General features: G+C 38.3%; 1 protein-coding gene across 1 annotated transcript in view; it reads left to right on the top strand.

Moving 5' to 3' along the window:
• Positions 1-5,252, top strand: part of RNF168 (ring finger protein 168) — a 30,163-nt gene extending 24,911 nt beyond the window's left edge. The window contains exon 6 of the mRNA XM_081066745.1: positions 1,450-5,252. Coding sequence (XP_080922871.1) covers positions 1,450-2,397 — 948 coding nt within the window. The 3' untranslated portion in view covers positions 2,398-5,252. The remainder of the gene's footprint in view (positions 1-1,449) is intronic.
• The last annotated feature ends 12,950 nt before the right edge of the window (positions 5,253-18,202 follow it).

Below are 18,202 nucleotides of genomic sequence, written 5' to 3'. Positions count from 1 at the left end.
AACTAACACAGGTGACATTCCACCTTTATCAGGTTTCGAGGTAACTAGAACTAGGAAAGGTGAATTGTCACCAAGGTCTATTTCCTACATAGAAGTTTTGTTAGCCCTTTACTCACATGTTCCTAATTTGTTTTTAATTCAGCTAGGTGGTTTTTATAGCACTTAATATTTAATGGACATTTGTTATGTGCCAGATAATGTATGTATTTTCTTTAAATCTTCATCACAACCTCCAACTTTATAATGTAGGTATCCTTCTTGTGCCCATTTTACAATTGAGAACATTGAGGCACACAGAGATAAAATACTTGCCCAACATCCCTTAAGTAGAGGCAGTAGAGAGAGGATTCAAGTCCAGATAGTCTGGTTCATACTGGAACTGAGGAATGATAAAAAAGGCATTGAAGGGCTGGGATGTTTTCCTGTTGTTCATATTCACAGCTACCTAGAATTTGTAAACAACCTAGAATTTGTCCAATCCAAACCACGTTGGTTCATAAGAAATGCTATCAGGAATGATAAATGCAAAGCAAAGAAGTTTAAAGAACAGACTTAATATCTCCAACAGCAAGGAGTAATTTTTGTCCTGAGGCAAATTCTCATTGAAGACTTTCTTAAGGCTTTCCCATGGTCAAAACTAATCCTAAGTCTTGACTTCCCTAAGACGTATAAGTGAGAAGAATTATCCTGGCTAAAGCAAGGGTCTCAACCCAAGCTTTATGGTTAGAATCCAGAGAGTACATAGGAATTTACATAGAAGAAAAAGTTTACTTTTGTCTGACCTCTCATTTTAGTGTTTCCTTTAATTATGAATGTAGACAACAAACCATTATACTTATAATAGTACCTGTGACTTTGTCATCAATAAAAAGGCTGGAATTTTTTTATCACATTACATTTGTTGCAGATCTCTTAAAATATCCTTTAATACTCATCTCTACTATAATATTACAAGTTATAAGACATGCCGTTAGATCATAATAGATACACAATATATCATTTTTAACATTTTAGTAATTGTGTTGCAATATAAATTGTGATCCTAGGTATTTATATTTTAAAATATTATTCTCAGAAGAGGTTTGTAAAGCTTCACCAAAATGCCAAAAGGAGGTGAGTTTGTGGGACAAAAAGGGATTTAAAACCACAGGGCTAGTGGAAGTTTATAAGGTGAAAAAGAGGTCAAATCATAGTGCCAGCTCTTGTCCATAATATAGAATCTGGTTTGTGGGTTTTAATCTGTAGGTTTTCTTGGAATTGAAAATGAAGGAATGCCTTAATGTAAATGGGCACATAGAATGGAAATACTGTTAAGCATATACCTTATTAGTAGTAGTAATATTTAATAACTACCTAATAGTGACAACTCAGCTATGGTATCAGTGAGACTTACATGTTATGACTTGATGTGTACTCCTGGTTCACTCAGTCTTTTTCTGTTTTCTATAGGAAACTGACAGTAGTGATACAAAGAGCCCCACGGGGCAAGACACAGAAAATGAGGAAGATATGCCAACACTTTCTCCGCAAATATACCTAGAAATTCAAGAACAAGGTACAAAGTCTTCAATAGAATCACCTATGCCTTCGTTATGTGCCAGTGGTACAGAATTGTACCTTGAAGGAGAAGTCAAAATGAGACCAAGCAGTCATGATAAAGAGTTATGTGTCATAAATCATGAGGGACCTAAAGCCAGCGTTCCCTCCTCTAAAGAAGCTGCAGTTAAGCCTTATGGCAAAACAGAGAATGGGAGCACTATATCAGATATGACACAGATAATTGGAAATGGCACAGTTGAGACAGAAAATGAAGAATCTCGTCTACTGATCAGGAAAGAAGATATTTCCAAAAGAAAAAACCAGGAACCATCTTTTGAAGTAGACAGGGATCCACGCTTTTCTGCAAAACGAAGGAAAATGTTCCCTGATGCTTCCTCCGACAAAGAGGAAGCAGAAATTGACTTTACCCAAAAACTGTTAGATTTGGAACATCTACTTTTTGAGAGACATAAACAAGAAGAACAGGACAGGTTATTAGCATTACAGCTTCAAAAAGAAGTGGATAAAGAACAGATGAAGCCAGACCGGCAAAAAGGATCCCCTAATGAGTATCAGTTACGTGCTACACCCTCACCTCCAGACAAATTGCTAAATGGACAGAGGAAGAATTCCAAAGATAGAAACTTAAAAGGACAAACTGAGCGTTCAAAGTGTCAGAGAGGCTCAAAAAATGAAGATTGGCAACCTTTTAAGAGCCAGTCGAAACATTCAGTTAATGGAAGAAAGATGCCAAATTCTACTAGAGATAATTGTAATGTATCTAAAAGTGCTCATTTCCTACAGCCTAGTAAGTCACAGAAAAGTATATTTCAGATGTTTCAGAGATATACAAAGTAATGCATAGGCAAAGGGAGTGTTTTATAATCTAGTAAATCTGCTCTGTGGACACACGTACTGTCCTTAACTAAAGGACTATGCGATTACAAGGGAGGAATGAATATACAACTGTGTTTCTGTCAAACTCAGTGATAAGCAAGAGTCCTGATCCTTTATTAATAACTGCTAAGTTTGGCAATCCTTAATAGATAATAGATATAAAAATGCCTGGGCCAACTCCCAAGAAGTCTTCAAATGCCATTCTCTTTCCCCAAAAAATGCATTTTATGGCCTTTGCTCACCTTTTTGTCCTAACTAGTAATCAAAGCAAGATTATAATTATACTACACAAAATAGTTCAGGAATCCAGGTTTCAAATCTAAGTTTTCTTGCTACTTTGCCATGTATATGTAGAGTACTTGAAATTCATCTTCCATAACACTAAAGTAATCTAATTTCCATTTCTTAAATTATTTTAAGCATTATAGCATCTTCTTTTATTTAAAATAGGTTGGGATCAGCATGAAATCTGAAAAATCAGAGTTCTGGAAAATCAGGGTTAGTTAGGAAACTAGACTCTTGATGCAAAAGGAGTTACGAGTTGGGCTGAGGCTGAACGGAGCAGACTGATAACTTAGAAGCACTGAAACTGAGTGGGTGGTTAGGGTCCAGGATGGAGTAGCAGGTATAGTTTGGCAGAGCATTCTCCCTCCTCCTTCTTGTGTTAAATGACACAAAGCATTTGGGTTTTACAGCTTTTCACACCATAATATCTGGTGTCAAAATCAAAGTTACTAAATTACCTGAAATTTTGGAAAAGCATATTTCTATTAATCTGCTATTCCAGAAAGAAAATGGGAATTTACTATAGGAGTTATATCACGATATCCTATGTTATGGAACCTATGACATAAATAACCATGTGTTTATTTCTTTATATTATCATTTGTATTGATAGTGACTTCTATTTGTGTTTATGGACAGATATAGAAAGTATGATACTTGGATTTTGCCTTATATTTCCTCTGGAAGGTAAATCAGAGGCAATGATTTCATTTTGTGAAATTTAACTTAGAGACGATTAATCTTTGTTTCATTAATATGACAAGCTTGGAGCAAACAAACAGTTTTAGCAGTATTTCTGCTGATGTTTAGTTACCATCCTTTGAAGATAAAAATACAATAAAATGTCCTAGAGCTAATACTAGCTTAAATTTGTCAATATTTTTATATATTGAGATTTTTTCCCTCCAAATTTTATAACTGAAATTCTGTTAATTTTTGCATACTTGATGGCAAATATTTAAATACTGATTGAGTGAGTAATTATGGGTAGAATTCTCTAATGCTAATTTAAAAGTTAGTTTGCCCTTTCTCAGAATAAAGTGTCCTCTGAGTAATGATTGAGCTGAAATGAAGTACAGTCAGAAACTAACGAAATTTGTGTGAAATAGACTAAAATCTACCTTCTCATCAAACCGATATTTTTCTGAGAGCAATTTCACTTTACATTTTAGGATGGACATTGTTGGAACTTCTCAAATTAAAAGTTATGTAATTGAATCCTCCTGGAATAGTCCATGACCAAAAAGGGGGGGGAGGAAATAGTGTGATGTAGTTAGGATTTATATGTTTAACCACTTACTTGTCTGTGAAGCCTTCCTGACTAAAGTTGGTTTTAAGATAAATTTTCTCTATTAGTCTTTCTGATAGTCCCATCATGTGTGCTATTTTGTTAGAAACTAATAAATGATTTGTGTCAGTCATTAGAACGTATTGCTAGTTTTTCCTCTCATTTTTATGGAAGAGTGTTTAATTTCTCAGGGAGTATTAAGACTGCAGAGATTGAGAATCTGAAAATTAAAATATTAAAAATAAAAATGGACTATTATGTATTTTACCACAATTTAAAAAATAAAAATTTACATGAAAATAAAAAGTTCCGCATAACAAAATCTATAAAGGAAAACTAGAAGACATGCCAAACTGGGGGAAAAATGGATGCACTTCATCACAAAGAGCTAATTTCCTTCATATAAAGTATCTGCCAATCCATTAAGAAAAAGACTAACAACCCAGAAGGAAAATTAGAAAAGTTTATGTTCCCAAGAAACATAGTTCCCAAGAAAGGAAATGTAAATGGCTCTTAAATAGGTAGAAAGATGCTTAATAATATTAAGCATCTTATATCAATGCTCATAAATTTTCCCACAATTCAGATTAATAAAGGTAAAGGTGCTTTTTTTGTTTTGTTTTTGTTATGTATGTGTGGGGGTTTTTTTCTAATCTTGGGAAGAGTGTGAGGACAGAATCATTCTTTTGTGTTACATGGTACGAACAGAAAAATTTAAATCCCTTTGGAGATACAGTTGGCAATTCTACCGCTAGTAATTTCTTAAAGCTGTCTTCACATGTGTGTAGAATGACATGTACAAAACATTTTTGTATGGCATTTGTAATAACAAACTTAGAAACAAACTTCAATGTCGCATTAATAGACAATGAATGAATGTACAATGGAATACTATATAGAGCAGTTTAAAAAAACGCACCACTTTACACAGATGAAAAAAACTAAGATGTAGAGTTAAATAAAAATACAAGATGTAGAATAGCATATATAGTGTGCAACTATTTGTCAAAAAAAGGAAAAATAGTAGAATTTGCATAAAATATGCAAATACATAGAAAGAGAAACCATAAATGTCAGCAAGGAGAGAAAGTAGGTGGCTGTGAGATGTAATGGAAGAAATGACTTTTCACTATATGTTCTTTTGTACTTTTTGAATTTTCAGTCACTGAATATATCATGTAGTCAAAAAAATTTAAACGTTCTTAAAATATTGCAAAATAAAGGAAGCTTATACATCTCCATGTGCACCACTCTAGATGGTCCTTTTTGTCTTTAAATTTTAGAATCTTAATTCTGGAAGGTTTTTTTTTTTTCAGCATAAAAAATAGCATTGTGAATTTTTGGAAATTGCATTGTGAATGAATTTGAATTTATTTAGTTTTAATGTACTATCTCAAAATTATTTGAATATAGGCTTTCCAGGTAGCACTGCAACATATCTACAATCCTGCTGAGAACAATGAAAAAGCCAGATAAAAATATAAAAAGGTGTACTTAAAAGCATCGGAGAGCTAGTGAAACAATGAGGACCAACCAGTTTAGGGGCTAAGATTCTGGAGAGGAGAGACAGAGGGAAGAACTGAGGTTTGCAAGCACATTTTTGCTGGTAGCATGTGGCTGTTCCGAATGCAGGACGAGAACCAGGGCTGGTGAACAGAGAAACTGGAAGAGTTCTTGGCCATGTCATGAACCTGGAGTGACAACATTAGAGACTAGAGGGTCATCAGACAGGAGGCTGGTTTTCCCATCAGGATAATTGCAGTTTTGAAACTCCTCAGGGCAGAATTTAAAAGACTGAAAACCTCTGAAAAGCAGAGAGAGTTGTTACCAGGTTCACAATGCCAATGAGACAAAAGAATAAAGTTCAGGACCTAACCAAGGGATGGAAGCCTGTTCACACAATAGGGTCTCAATTGAAAGCCCTAGAACGGGTCTGCAAACTACATTCCAGGGGCTAAATCTGTACGCCGCCTATTTTTGTGGGGCCTGTGAGCTAAGAATAGCTTTAAATGGCTTTTAATTTCTAAGTGGAAATCATAACGTAACCAACAGAGTTGCTATCAAGAGTTAAGTAATATATATGGAGCACCTGGCACAGGCCCTGGCTCAAAAAAAGCCTTAATAAGTGGTCATTCCTTCTCCCTGGCTAGTCTCTACCTCTGCTCGACCAGTTCCACTTTGGAAGTGTCTCATTTCATCCAGTGCTTTGTGCTCCCGTATGTCTCCAGATGTGGCACAAATAAATTGCAATTATCTTCTGTCTACTGATGAAGACTCCACTCATCTCCCTTGCCGGATGTGTACACAGCCTCCTGTGTTCTCAGCCCCCAAAGGAAACAAAGTCCCAGGAATACTTCGGGGCTTCCTCGAATTTCTATACTAGTTCTACACATTTGATATGCATAAAGGTGTGTAAAACACTAAGAACATATTAAAGAGACTGGGGAGTTGAGCCATTACTGTATGTTTACTTAATCCTGTATAAAGATCTTAATCATGACTTGGAGTGTTATTTTTTCCCCAGAATATTTTCCATTGTCTTGGCAGGACTTCGTGCAACATGGACCTGAGTTCAACTGAGCGGACCCTTCTCTTTACATTTTGCTTTATATTTCTCTTCAACTTGGCTTTTGTGCCCCAGGCTGCCCCAGTTAGGCTCTATTCCTGAAATTAGTTCAGTTCATAAGGCTTTCATTCAGTTGGGGATCATCCATAAAAAGTTTGGGGGTATCTGTTTTTTTACTGCACGTTAGACTGGCTGACCATGGGCTGTCTTGATTCCCAGGATCAGCATGAGATCCCCACTCTCTGCTCAGTTTATACTAATGTAGTCTATACAAATGTAGATTATACTGGGTGTATTGATTAGGGTCCAATCAATACAAATGTAGATTATAATGGGTATATTGATTAGAGTCCAATCAAAAGAAAACAAAAACCACAGTAGGTATTTCAGCAGAGGGTATGCAGTACTGTAAGAATTGGTTAGACAGGTGGTGCTGGAGCAAAACAACAGTGCGATAACCCAAAGATGGTAACTGCAGGAAGTGGCCACCACCCTCAAATCTGGGAAATAGATGGGAAGAGTTTTGGTTACTAGAATGAGTTCAGAAGGTGGGGAACCGTGACCCCTACAGACTTGATGTTCAGACCTTTGAGAAGGAAGCACCTCCCTGACTCTGCTGGTACTAGGAAAGATCCTAGTGAATCTAGTTCTAGAAGAGTTGAAGGAATTTGGAAACTGGAGGCAACTGACAGGAATAGCAAAAAAACAAGCTTTTCCCCCCTGCCTTCCTCCTAGTACCTCTTATTAGAATTTCATAAGAAGCTTGCTGACAAAGGAGTCTGGGAGAGTGGGAAAGTGTTTTTTGTATCACAGCAGAATTTACAATGGCAGGCTTGGACCTGAGAGACAAGACGGGCAGGAGGGAAACACACCAGAGGTGTTTTCCTTTAATGGATTCTAGGACTAAGATGTCTTGAAATTTCTAAGGCAAAAACCTGGAAAGCTATTCTGACAAGATGGACTAATGTGTGTGGGAGAATGGTGCTTAAACACAAATGCTTAGGCGAGGTAAAACCTCATTAAGGATCTGTAGGAGAAAATTGTGAAGAACCTTCCCAAGTACCTGTAGAAAGCCCTCCCGGCTGTTCAGTTTCTATTGCCCTGATTATATCCTAGCGTCCCCATCTTGATCAGGTGATTCAGGTTTGTGTTTGCCACCCCACACATAGACAAACAATAACCTAAAACACCTTTGTCCTGAGTCCCTACAGGCTTTCCAATTCCTCACCTATAGGGATGACAAGAACGCCTTTCTGAAATTTCTTCTATATACAATTAAGGCCTCAGGTATCACTAAATTCCCAGAGCTCCTAGGAAGGTACACCCCTGAAATAGAGTTAGAACACCAGGATAAGGTTGAAAGGGCATTTGAATAATTGAAAGGTCATAATGAAGTAACTCCAGAGTAAGCCTAGATTGCAGGAAAAATGACAAGAATTGTGTAATAATTTTAGCAAGAGGAACTGAGATAATACTAATTTGGTTTTAACGTGAGAGAATCCACTCCCCAAAAGTTTTAAGTATTGTAATTTATACAACTGTATTCTAAATTTATAGGATTGAAACTGCTAAAATCTCAGGATCTCAGGAATGACTGGAAAAGCACCTTGTAAACAAACAAATTTACTTGATGCCTTCTACTGGCAAATGCTTAGAAAACTTAAAGCTTTTACTTGTATAAAACTAAAATTACATGAATGAGCTGGTTTATTTTTAGAAGAAAAAATTATTTTGTGCTGATAAGAACAGGTCACAAACCAAAAAATAGAAGACCTAGTTACCTAAGATTTATGTCTTTAGGGGGTAAGAAGTGGCAATTTTAACATTGCATAATAGCAAAAGCAACCAAAAATATTAGAGCTGAACCAAGAGGTTAACCTGTGAGGACTAAATCAAGGCTCTCTTCTAGGTGAATTCTGCCCAGAGGAGCCCTGTCAGGAAATCAGAGAGAAGAGAGTATGATTGAACTATTTATCTCCTTGACTCTTTGCAGGATGACCCCCGTCGGGCTATGGCCCCAACTGAAAGTCATATCTCCTGGAAGGTAGTGTTCTCCACACAGATTCTCTTTCCAGCTTCTGGTACCCGCTTCCTCTTCTCCACCCCTCTGATCTAGAAGTCGTAACAGCTCTCTGGCATTGCTACACGGAACCATCTTGTGCTTTCCCTAGACCATGCCCACGTCTTTGTAAATAATCCCTCTTCTCAAATTATCCAGTTTAACTGGGCCATCTATTTTTTACCAGGCCCCTGACTGATACTGTTAGCTAGACAACAAAGCATACCAGATATTAAAAGTCATGGATCCGATGGACATGTGTCCTATTTGGGAGACCACCTCAGGGATACTGTGGATGCCTGATCATGGCATTGTACACCAGAAGCTAAACATTAATGAATGCCAACTATAATTAAAAAAAATAAAAAAGTCATGGAAATGTTACATATCTTGAAAACTCATTGAACAGTACATTTAAATTCTATGCATTTTTATTGTATGTAAATTATACCTCAATAAAGTTCATTTTCTAAAAATTAGTCCATGAACTCTGTGACCTATACCCATTGGTTTCCATGGGGCACTCAATGATCCTTTGCATAGTTCCTGTAGCACAAGAGAACCCTGCCTTCATGCTCCCGTGTCTCAAGAGATCCCTGAACCATTAGAAAAATACTTAACAGGGAGAAAAAAGACAAACCTTCATGGTTAGCTCAAGTTATTATACTAGTTCCACATATTTGATCTGAATAAAGGTAGGTTTTTAAGTTTGTAATCTTAAGGTGCTAAGAGAGTTGTGCCTCAGCGATAGGTGTGCGTCTCTTATTTCTTCTTCCTGTCTGTCGATGACAGTCTAATAAATGACAGCCTTTAAATTTAGAGACTATTGTCTATTTCTTCTACTCTCCCTCTCTGTTATCCCTCATTTTAGGTATTTTCATGCAGTGATTATGAGGAGAGGACACATTCACATGTACTGTGACTGTCATATGACCACGTGTTGTGTCCAAAATATTTATTATTCATTTCAATGACAGATTTTCAGGCGTTGAAGAAAAGTTAAAATTCAGAATGTTTCTGGAAATGCTGTTGAAAAATGACCTTGCCTGCGATGATGCCAGCATTCATTCTCCCTCTCAAGTCACTTTTTCCAGAATTGTCTCAGCTTTTCAAAACATCTCTCCTGTCTATGTATCCCCAGCTTCTCATAAACGTGTAGAAGGGCTTCCTGTAGGAATAGGGGTCTAGGTAAGAAGGGATGCGGGAGGCGTCTCAAGGAAGAAAGAGACCATGATGTTTTGCATGTATAGATCTTTTATAACTTGGACATTAGTCAAAAACTGCACTATTAATATCATATACTTTTGGGTATAAATGTAAGGATGTTAAATTCAGAAGCGATTAAATTCCTCCACTCTCACTCTAAAGAAATTAACTTGTTATATATATTTTAAAAAGTCCCAATTAGAGGCATCAAATGTCTGGGTTTTGGATTAAGATACTCTTATGAATGACACTCAGGGCTCTAACTTATTCTGACAATCTTTGTAAAATGTGCGTCAAGAGCCTCAAGCTATTCAATTTCATTCATCTGCTCTAAATTATGTCTTGTTTGGGGACAACTATAGAGCTCCAACTAATCAAAACTGAAATATAACCACCTAAAGGTATGAGATGATACTATTTCCAAAGGCCAACACTTATTGGAAACTAACAATGGGCTGGGCACTGTGCTTAACATCTCATGTAATCCTTTCAGCAATTCTAGGGCATAGACACTATTATGGCACCTATTTTATATGTGAAAGAAACAAACTCAGAGATTCAGTAATTTTCTCAAAGTCAGATAAAAGGAGGCAGAGTCAGGATTTGAACACAGGACTATGTGACTAGAGAACGAACTCAGACTCATTATTCAAAAAGAAAATAAGCCAAGAATATCATTTTAAAGAAAAAAAGAAGAGATTGCATGCAGTTCTAGACACCTAATAAGGCGTTTTATAGAGGAAGAACCGGAGACCAGGGCAATTGTCACTTCCTAAGGAGATTCTGACAGTAAGTGGATCTGTATCAAGATTGGAGTCTAAGATCCATGTTCTTTCAAGCAAAATGTACTGTCTTGTTAAATATAAGTTATATAAAATATAAGGATTAAATGTACTTATATAACACCTGAAATTATAGATCATGTTTGTTTCTGGTGATTAAAGCTGAGGGATGGTAAGATTTCCTGTCCTATAGAGGAAAAGAGAGACGGACCTGGGCAAGCCTGTGGACACAGTGAATGGTAGGTGGAGAAGAATACACTGCAGGGAAGGAGAAGAGAGGCCAGAGAGAGAGGAGGAAAATCAGCAGGTGTGGTACCACGGAAGCCAAGAGTGAGATTTCTAAAGAGGGAGTAAGCAAATACCAAATTCTATTGAAAAGTCTATGGGAATTAGCAACTTGAGGTCTTAGGTGACCCCAGTACAAGTGGATTGGGTGCAGTGTGAGCAGAAAGCAGACTGAAGTGGATTCTGAAGTGAGTGGGAGGGAAGAACATGGAGATGGTTGTATAGACAATAATGTAGAAAAGTTGGCTTTTGAAAGGAGCTAGAGAGAGATTAGGGTGTAGTAGCTATTGTGGGAAGGCGAGAAAACTTGGGCATATTTAAGTGTCAGTAGAGAAGGGTCCAGTGGAGAAGGAACACTTTCATATTCACACCCAGGCAAAAGAAGGGATAGGTCTTAAATAATAGGAGAGATGGCTTTTCCGTTGTGAGACGGAAAGAGAAAACAGGATGAGTGGAGTTGTGTGTATATTTGTACGTTCAGTGGCCACAGGTCAATGGACTTCTTGCCTGATGGCTCCATTTTCCCATTCTCAGTTGAGAGTGGGTAGGAAGGGTAGCTGTATAAGATTTGGGGAGAGAGAAACACAGTACGGACATCTCATCACCTCTTTGGATTCCCTTGGTTTTACCTGCCTCTTATTCCAGCCACTGCTATAGCAACCACTTCTGCCTGAGCTCTGAACAGCTTCACGTGGTTGCCGCCACATAGCACCTGACCTCAAGCCCGTGCCAGGTGTCAGGTCTAGGATTTGATTTTACTCTACTTACAGGCTTGGAAGTTAGCCTGTTACTATTGCATAGATGCTGGCAGAAGACCTGAGATTCCTGGGTCAGAGAAAAGGAATTGTATCAGTCATGGCACAACAGGCCACATGAGTATCATTTTTATGTCCATTCTTGCCAAGGAGAAGAGACAACAGAACTTGTTCTTGAACATCTACAGAGGGTGCCAAAAAATGTATACACATTTTAAGAAAGGAAAAACCTATTAAAATAGTAATATTCTATATCAATAACCAAATATCAATAAAAGGGGTGGCCGGTTAGCTCAGTTGGTTAGAGCGTGGTGCTAATAACACCAAGTTTGCCAGTTTGATCCCCGCATGGGCCACTGTGAGCTACACACTCTGAAAAAAAAAAAGATCAAGTCATGTGTATACATTTTTTTGGCACCCATGGTAGAGGACCTCCTGGAAGACATTTTGGAGGCTGAGATCCTGTGTGAACAAATGAGGGGTGATCTACCAGCAAAATTTTGGGTAAGTGCTAACGTGACTTCATTTCCACCCACAGGTTGATAAGGACTGGAACATTCAGGTTATACTTACAAATGCCTATAGATAGTGTATGGTGAGATGGCAAGAGTAGGGTTCTAGAATCAGGTAAATATGGATTCAAATTTTGCTTCTAGCTGTGTAGTCCTAACTTCTGAGTATTTCCTCACCTCTAACAGGACAATTAAATCTTCCTTGCAGAGTTGTTGAGAAGATGAAATGATACAGCATATGTATGGAAGGATAAGTTTTTGAAATATTAACCAATATTTTACCCTGTCCTTGGGTGATTTGGTCCTTCCCACATGTAGTCAGCTGGGCTATTTGACATTTGTTGCTTCAGGAAAAGTTCACCTAGGAAAAAGTAGAGGATAAAAAAGTTAGTTCTAGACTTTTCAGTCTCAAAATCTAGCCCCCAGAGAGAACTCAACACAAGAACAATAGATTTATAAGAATATCTGATGTTGAGTGAAGGGGATCAGAATATGCCACCCCAAAATAGGCCACTTGGTATAAAGATTATTTTAAGCTAAGACATTTGAAATTCACAGATGCAGAAAAATAGCTTTCTTGGAGCTTCCCTTATGTCACTAAAAGCAACAGCATCTAGGAAATAAAGCTGCCATAAATTCCTTTTCAGGACAAATCTACTCCCAGAAGGGAAAACATGAATAAAATCTACCTCAAATTCCTTCTCCGGGGAAATTTTATGGCCCTGAAGGAGCTAGAAAGATCATTCATACCTGTATAGACAAACATTATTACAATGTTCTTATTTCCTGAAAACCCAAAAAACTTTTATCTTTTCAAAAAATCATTTATTTTCCTGGAAGTGCCTTTCTCCCCCCTTCACCTACTAAGATGGTAATTGTATAAGCCCCAAATTCTACCCTCTCTTCTGAGTTATTTATCACCGAGTTCTCCTGCATGTGTGTGCATATATAAAATGTTTTTTTCTTCTATTAATCTGTTTTATGTCAGTTTAATTTCCATGGCCCCAGCAAATGAACTAGGAGGGGAGAGAAAAAAGATGTTTTCCTCCCCTACATGAGTAAGAGAGGCTTCCCTGATCTCAGACCAAATAAATAATCTCTGGGCTGGTAGAGGGAGAGGGAGTATTACAAGTTCAGGTGTAATGTGTGTCCCTAGAGAGGAAGACCCTGTGTCCCAGACCCCTTTCTGTCTCAGAAAGATATCCCAAGACAATGTAGAAACAGAGCAAAGAAACTCTGACAACCTTAGAGCTTCCCTTGACCCACTGTAGAACGTTTCCTGTGTGCTCAAGGATGACACAGCCATGTAACCCAGGGGGTTTTGGGACCCAGAGGAATCCTGCAGCTGGAACAAAGGAGAGCCTTATGGAGCCTGGGGGGCCACTAAGCACCTTGTAGGCTGTGCTTATATCTCAAAGGTACTGGTGTGGATAGAGGACAACCAAGGATCACATGCATCCCCTAGGGTGCCTAAAGCAAAACCACTAGAACTTAGACACAGCTCAGGTAAAGCATGAGGAAACCAACTTAACTGGAACTACATTTTTTTGTTCCTTTTTCTTTAACTGAAATTACATTTTGCCACACCAGATATCAGGGCCTCACAGTAGAAATGAAATTGAATTAAGGAAGACTACAGCTACTGTGCAACTACTTCTGGTTTAAGATTAGTTTCAGCTATTTGTGGAACTCATCCAGGATGTCTTAGAATTCCCAGGTAGCCCGTATCTGCTTAAGGGTTGAATACTAACCCTAGACTAGGATTAGAGCTAAATTGTCCAGACTCAAAGGCCAAGATCTAGCTGGAAACGTGGTATGTAGAGCTGATCTGACCCCTAAGAAATCTGCCGATTTCAGAAATGTAAGTAGATAGTGATGAGACCAAGCATGAAAGAGTCCTACAGAATTCTTAAATTCCCTAGACAGACACAGGGTGACTGACAAAAGAAGGTGAAGGTGAAGAATAAGGCAAAGAAAACATTAAAAAAGAAAAAAGACAAAACAGAAGGTTATGTCACCTTGTTAGAGTTTACATTCATGATTGAATTTACTAAATCAAAGATGAGTAAGGTCATTGTTATGGATGAACTGTAACCCCTCCCTAAAATGACATGTTGAAGTCCTAACTGCCAGTACCTCAGAATGTGATCTTATTTGGAAATAGGGTAATTGCAGAACGAATTAGTTACTATGAGGTCATACTGGATTATGGTGGGCCCCTAATCCAATATGACTGATGTTCTTATAAGAAGACGTTCATGTAAAAATTGAGGGACACACAGAGGCACAGATTGAAGTTATACAGCTGCAGGCCAAGGAATGCCAAGGATTGCTGATAACACCAGCAGCTAAGAGTAAGGCCGTGGAATAGATTCTTTCCTAGATCCGTCCCATGATCCTGCTGACTTCTTGATTTTGGACTTCTGGCCACCAAAACTGTGAGAAAATACATTTCTGTTGTTTTAAGCACCCAGTTTGTAGTAATTTCTTGCAGCAGCCCCAGGAAATTAAGTCATTATAATGCCTTTGTCTTAAGGTGAATTTCTAAAAGACTAAGCCTCTTTTGAGGAAAGGAAGAGTTATTTCAATAGCACTAACCCAACTTGCCAAAGCAGAGAAACCCTCAAAACCCTTCCAAAATTGGCACACTATGCAGCCATATTAGTACCTGGATTAGCCATTTCAACAGGGAAAATAAACACCGTGTTTCCCCGAAAGTAAGACCTAGCCAGACCATCAGCTCTAGTGAGTCTTTTGGACAAAAATAAATATAAGACCCAGCATTATATTATATTATATTATTATATTATATTTATTATATTATATTATACCGGGTCTTATATTAATTTTTGCTCCAAAAGACGCATTAGAGCTGATGGTTCTGCTAAGTCTTATTTTCGGGGAAACACGGTAGTTCTCAATAATTTTGCCTTTATGGAAAACAGTTGTTTAACTATAGATATATTACGTTTTTACTTTTGACTTAATCTTTAGGCATAATTTTTTAAATGATAAAAAAAATAAAACATATGTTTGAAGCCAAGTTTGCATAAACAAACAAAAAATTGGCACACCTCTTAATCTGCTGTAAAAATGGTGGCCTGGATATGTGGGGAGAAAGTGAATTTTGGAGGATGAGGCTGGTCTCTACAGCACTGTGCAGCTCCCAGCGGCCAGGGGAAGAATTATTTAATTATTATGGACCTTAATATTGCTGCTAAGACTTTAGGAAAGTGCAAGCATTTCTTACTACTATGACTACCACTACTACTACGTGGTAAAAATGGAAAACTCCTAAATTCACAAAGAGAACCTACAGCTATTAACGTAGAAGCTAAGTCAGATCTTGGGGAAGATGATGTCTCAGAGGCCAGTAAAAAACCCGGAGTCTCCACAATACCTAGTTTGGTTGGTACCATGTTCCCTGCTTGGTAGCTAGCCAAGGCCATGAAACTGGCCTATATTGTTTGAGAAAAAAGATGGCAGACGGCATGGCTGAAACATTAGGCTCCTGCTGCCTTTAAACTGAATCCATGCCTCCACCTTTCCTTCTAGCTGTACGAGACCAGTCAGAGGATTCACCCAGCCCAAAGAAGTCCACATCCTTGGGAAGTGGAGGGAATGGAACCAGTAGGACGTCTCTTCAGGGGATAACAAAGAGGTATCATCCACATGGACGCAGGTGAGCACATCACTTTGAATCCAGGCTTACCTAAGAACCCAAGGAACCCAGAAGGAATGTGCTATTATTGCTGCATAACAAATTATTTAAAAATTATTGCTGCATAACAAATTATTTAAAAATTAGTGACTTAAAATAACAACAAACATTTATTATCTCATAGAGTTGTTGTGGGTCAGGAATTTTGGAGTGGCTTAGCTGGGTGGTCTGGTTAGGGCTCTCAACAGTAATAGACAAGATGTCAGTTGGGGCTGCAGTCATCTGAAGACTTGACTGGGAATGACAAGTCAGTGCTGGCTGTGGACAGGAGGCCTCAGTTCCTTGCCACCTGGGTCTCTCCACAGAGCTGCTTGAGTGTCCTCATGACATGGCAGCTGGTTTTCCCCAGAGCAATTGATCCAATAAGGAGCAAGGTAGAAGCGATAATACCTTTCAAGAGCACGTCTTGGAGGTCTCATGTCCTCACTTCTGCCATGTTCTTTTCATTAGAAGCAAGTCATTAAATTTGGCCCACACTAAAGAAGAGGGGAATTTAGGCACTATTTTTTTGAAGGAAGACATGTCAAATAATTTGTAGGTATTTTTTAAAACCACCACAGATAGTATCATGCACATAACCCTAAACTGCTTTGTTAGAGGGAGTGCTTGTCCTGTGGAATCTAATTTGGAATAAATACCCAGGTCCCATCATCATGAAGGTCAGGGACTTTTATAAGAGAAGTAATTTTCTTTGCAATTATACCCTAAAAACACAATCATGACCAATGAGCAAAATGCAGAAATCTTTGTTTTAGGAAAGTTTTTTGTTTTTTTGTTTTTTCTGTGTGTGTGTGTGTGTGTGTTTGCGCTTCCCCTTTCTTCCTGCCTCAAACATAGGTGTGATGGCTGGAGCTGCAAAAGCTATCTTGCTAAGATGACTAAAAGGCCAAGGGTTATCAGCCCTGACTTCACTGAACCAGTACGAACCTGCCTGTGCCTGGACATGCGCTGTTACGTAAGAGAAATGATTCTCTATAACTTAAGCCACTGGTATTCAAGTTTCTGTTATTGACAGCCCAAACTATTCTCAACTAATGCCAGTGACTTAGTAGAAAACAGGATAAAGGAGTCAATTCTTAGCTTTTGAATTTTAAAACCTAGCCTATAAGATGGTAAACAAAAACAACCTCAGGTATAGACAATAAATTTGGGAGAGACTGATAACTAGTAAGCAGGCTACCCAACCCTTAGACTCCATAAAGATTCCCTGGTCTGGAAATGATAAAAGTTAACTTCAGGTATGGAAAAATAAAATTTCATTTCTTATTATATGAGTTTTGGCACTAAGATTTATACTTCATAGCTCACATTTGACTCAAAATGTCATTCCTTTCTTACCCTTTAATGTCTTACTATCGCCCTAAACAGTACTCAGGGTCATTCTCTGAAAATTCACTTTTCTTCTAGACTTCTTGATAGAAACCACAATTTTTTCTCCTCCCAAGCTTGAAGAATTGAGGTTGTCCTTCACTTTTCCCTTTTCTTCGTCTCTTATGTCTCTGACCTGTTATTTATTTATTTTTTAAATTTTATTGGGGAGTATTGGGGAACAGTGTGTTTCTCTAGGGCCCATCACTCCACATAGTTGTCCTTCAATCTAGTTGTGGAGGGCGCAGCTCACTGGCCCATGTAGGAATCCAACCGGCAACCCTGTTGTTCAGAGCTCACTCTCTAACCCACCGAGCCATCCAGCCGCCCCATGATCAGTTATTTTTTTACTTTTCTTTCTTTCTCCCTTTCACTTCCTTCTCCCCCTCTCCCACTCTTTCCCTTCCCTCTTTCCTTACTTGCCTCTCTCTCTTCCTTTTTCCATCCCCCCTCCCCCCTCTTTTCTGCTTGAAGCCTTCGATTATGAGGACTGTGGACAGTTTAGCACATCAATTCCTCACCACAGTGTAGCTGCAGCTCCAGCAACGCTGATGTGTGGAGGGAGGTATTTGGATAGACTGTCCCACAAAAGACAATTAAAATTGTCCCACAAAAGACAATTAATTAAAACAATCAAAACTTGTTGAAAACAATGGAAGACATGACAAGACAGTAAGGAATTACTGAGTCCAATCAAACAGAATGTGGAATTTCTGAATGGAAAGGGAGCACTGAAGTCTCCCCTCTTTGAGAGAACAGGCCAAATGTGATAAACTTGAGCAACAATTTTCATGGCCCCATGAGGTGTGGAGTAAAGAAGTCAAAAGCCAGGGCCCCAGAAGGTGGGGAGTTGAATTAGTTTGCTAGGCCTGCCATTTTAAACAAAGGGGTTATGGAAAGTAACCTCACAGGGTGATCTGACAGTAAATTCCTAACTGG

Source organism: Rhinolophus hipposideros (genome assembly GCF_964194185.1).
Source record: "Rhinolophus hipposideros genome assembly, chromosome: 2".
Lineage (NCBI taxonomy): Eukaryota > Metazoa > Chordata > Mammalia > Chiroptera > Rhinolophidae > Rhinolophus > Rhinolophus hipposideros.
This window is presented reverse-complemented; position numbering and strand designations above follow the sequence as displayed.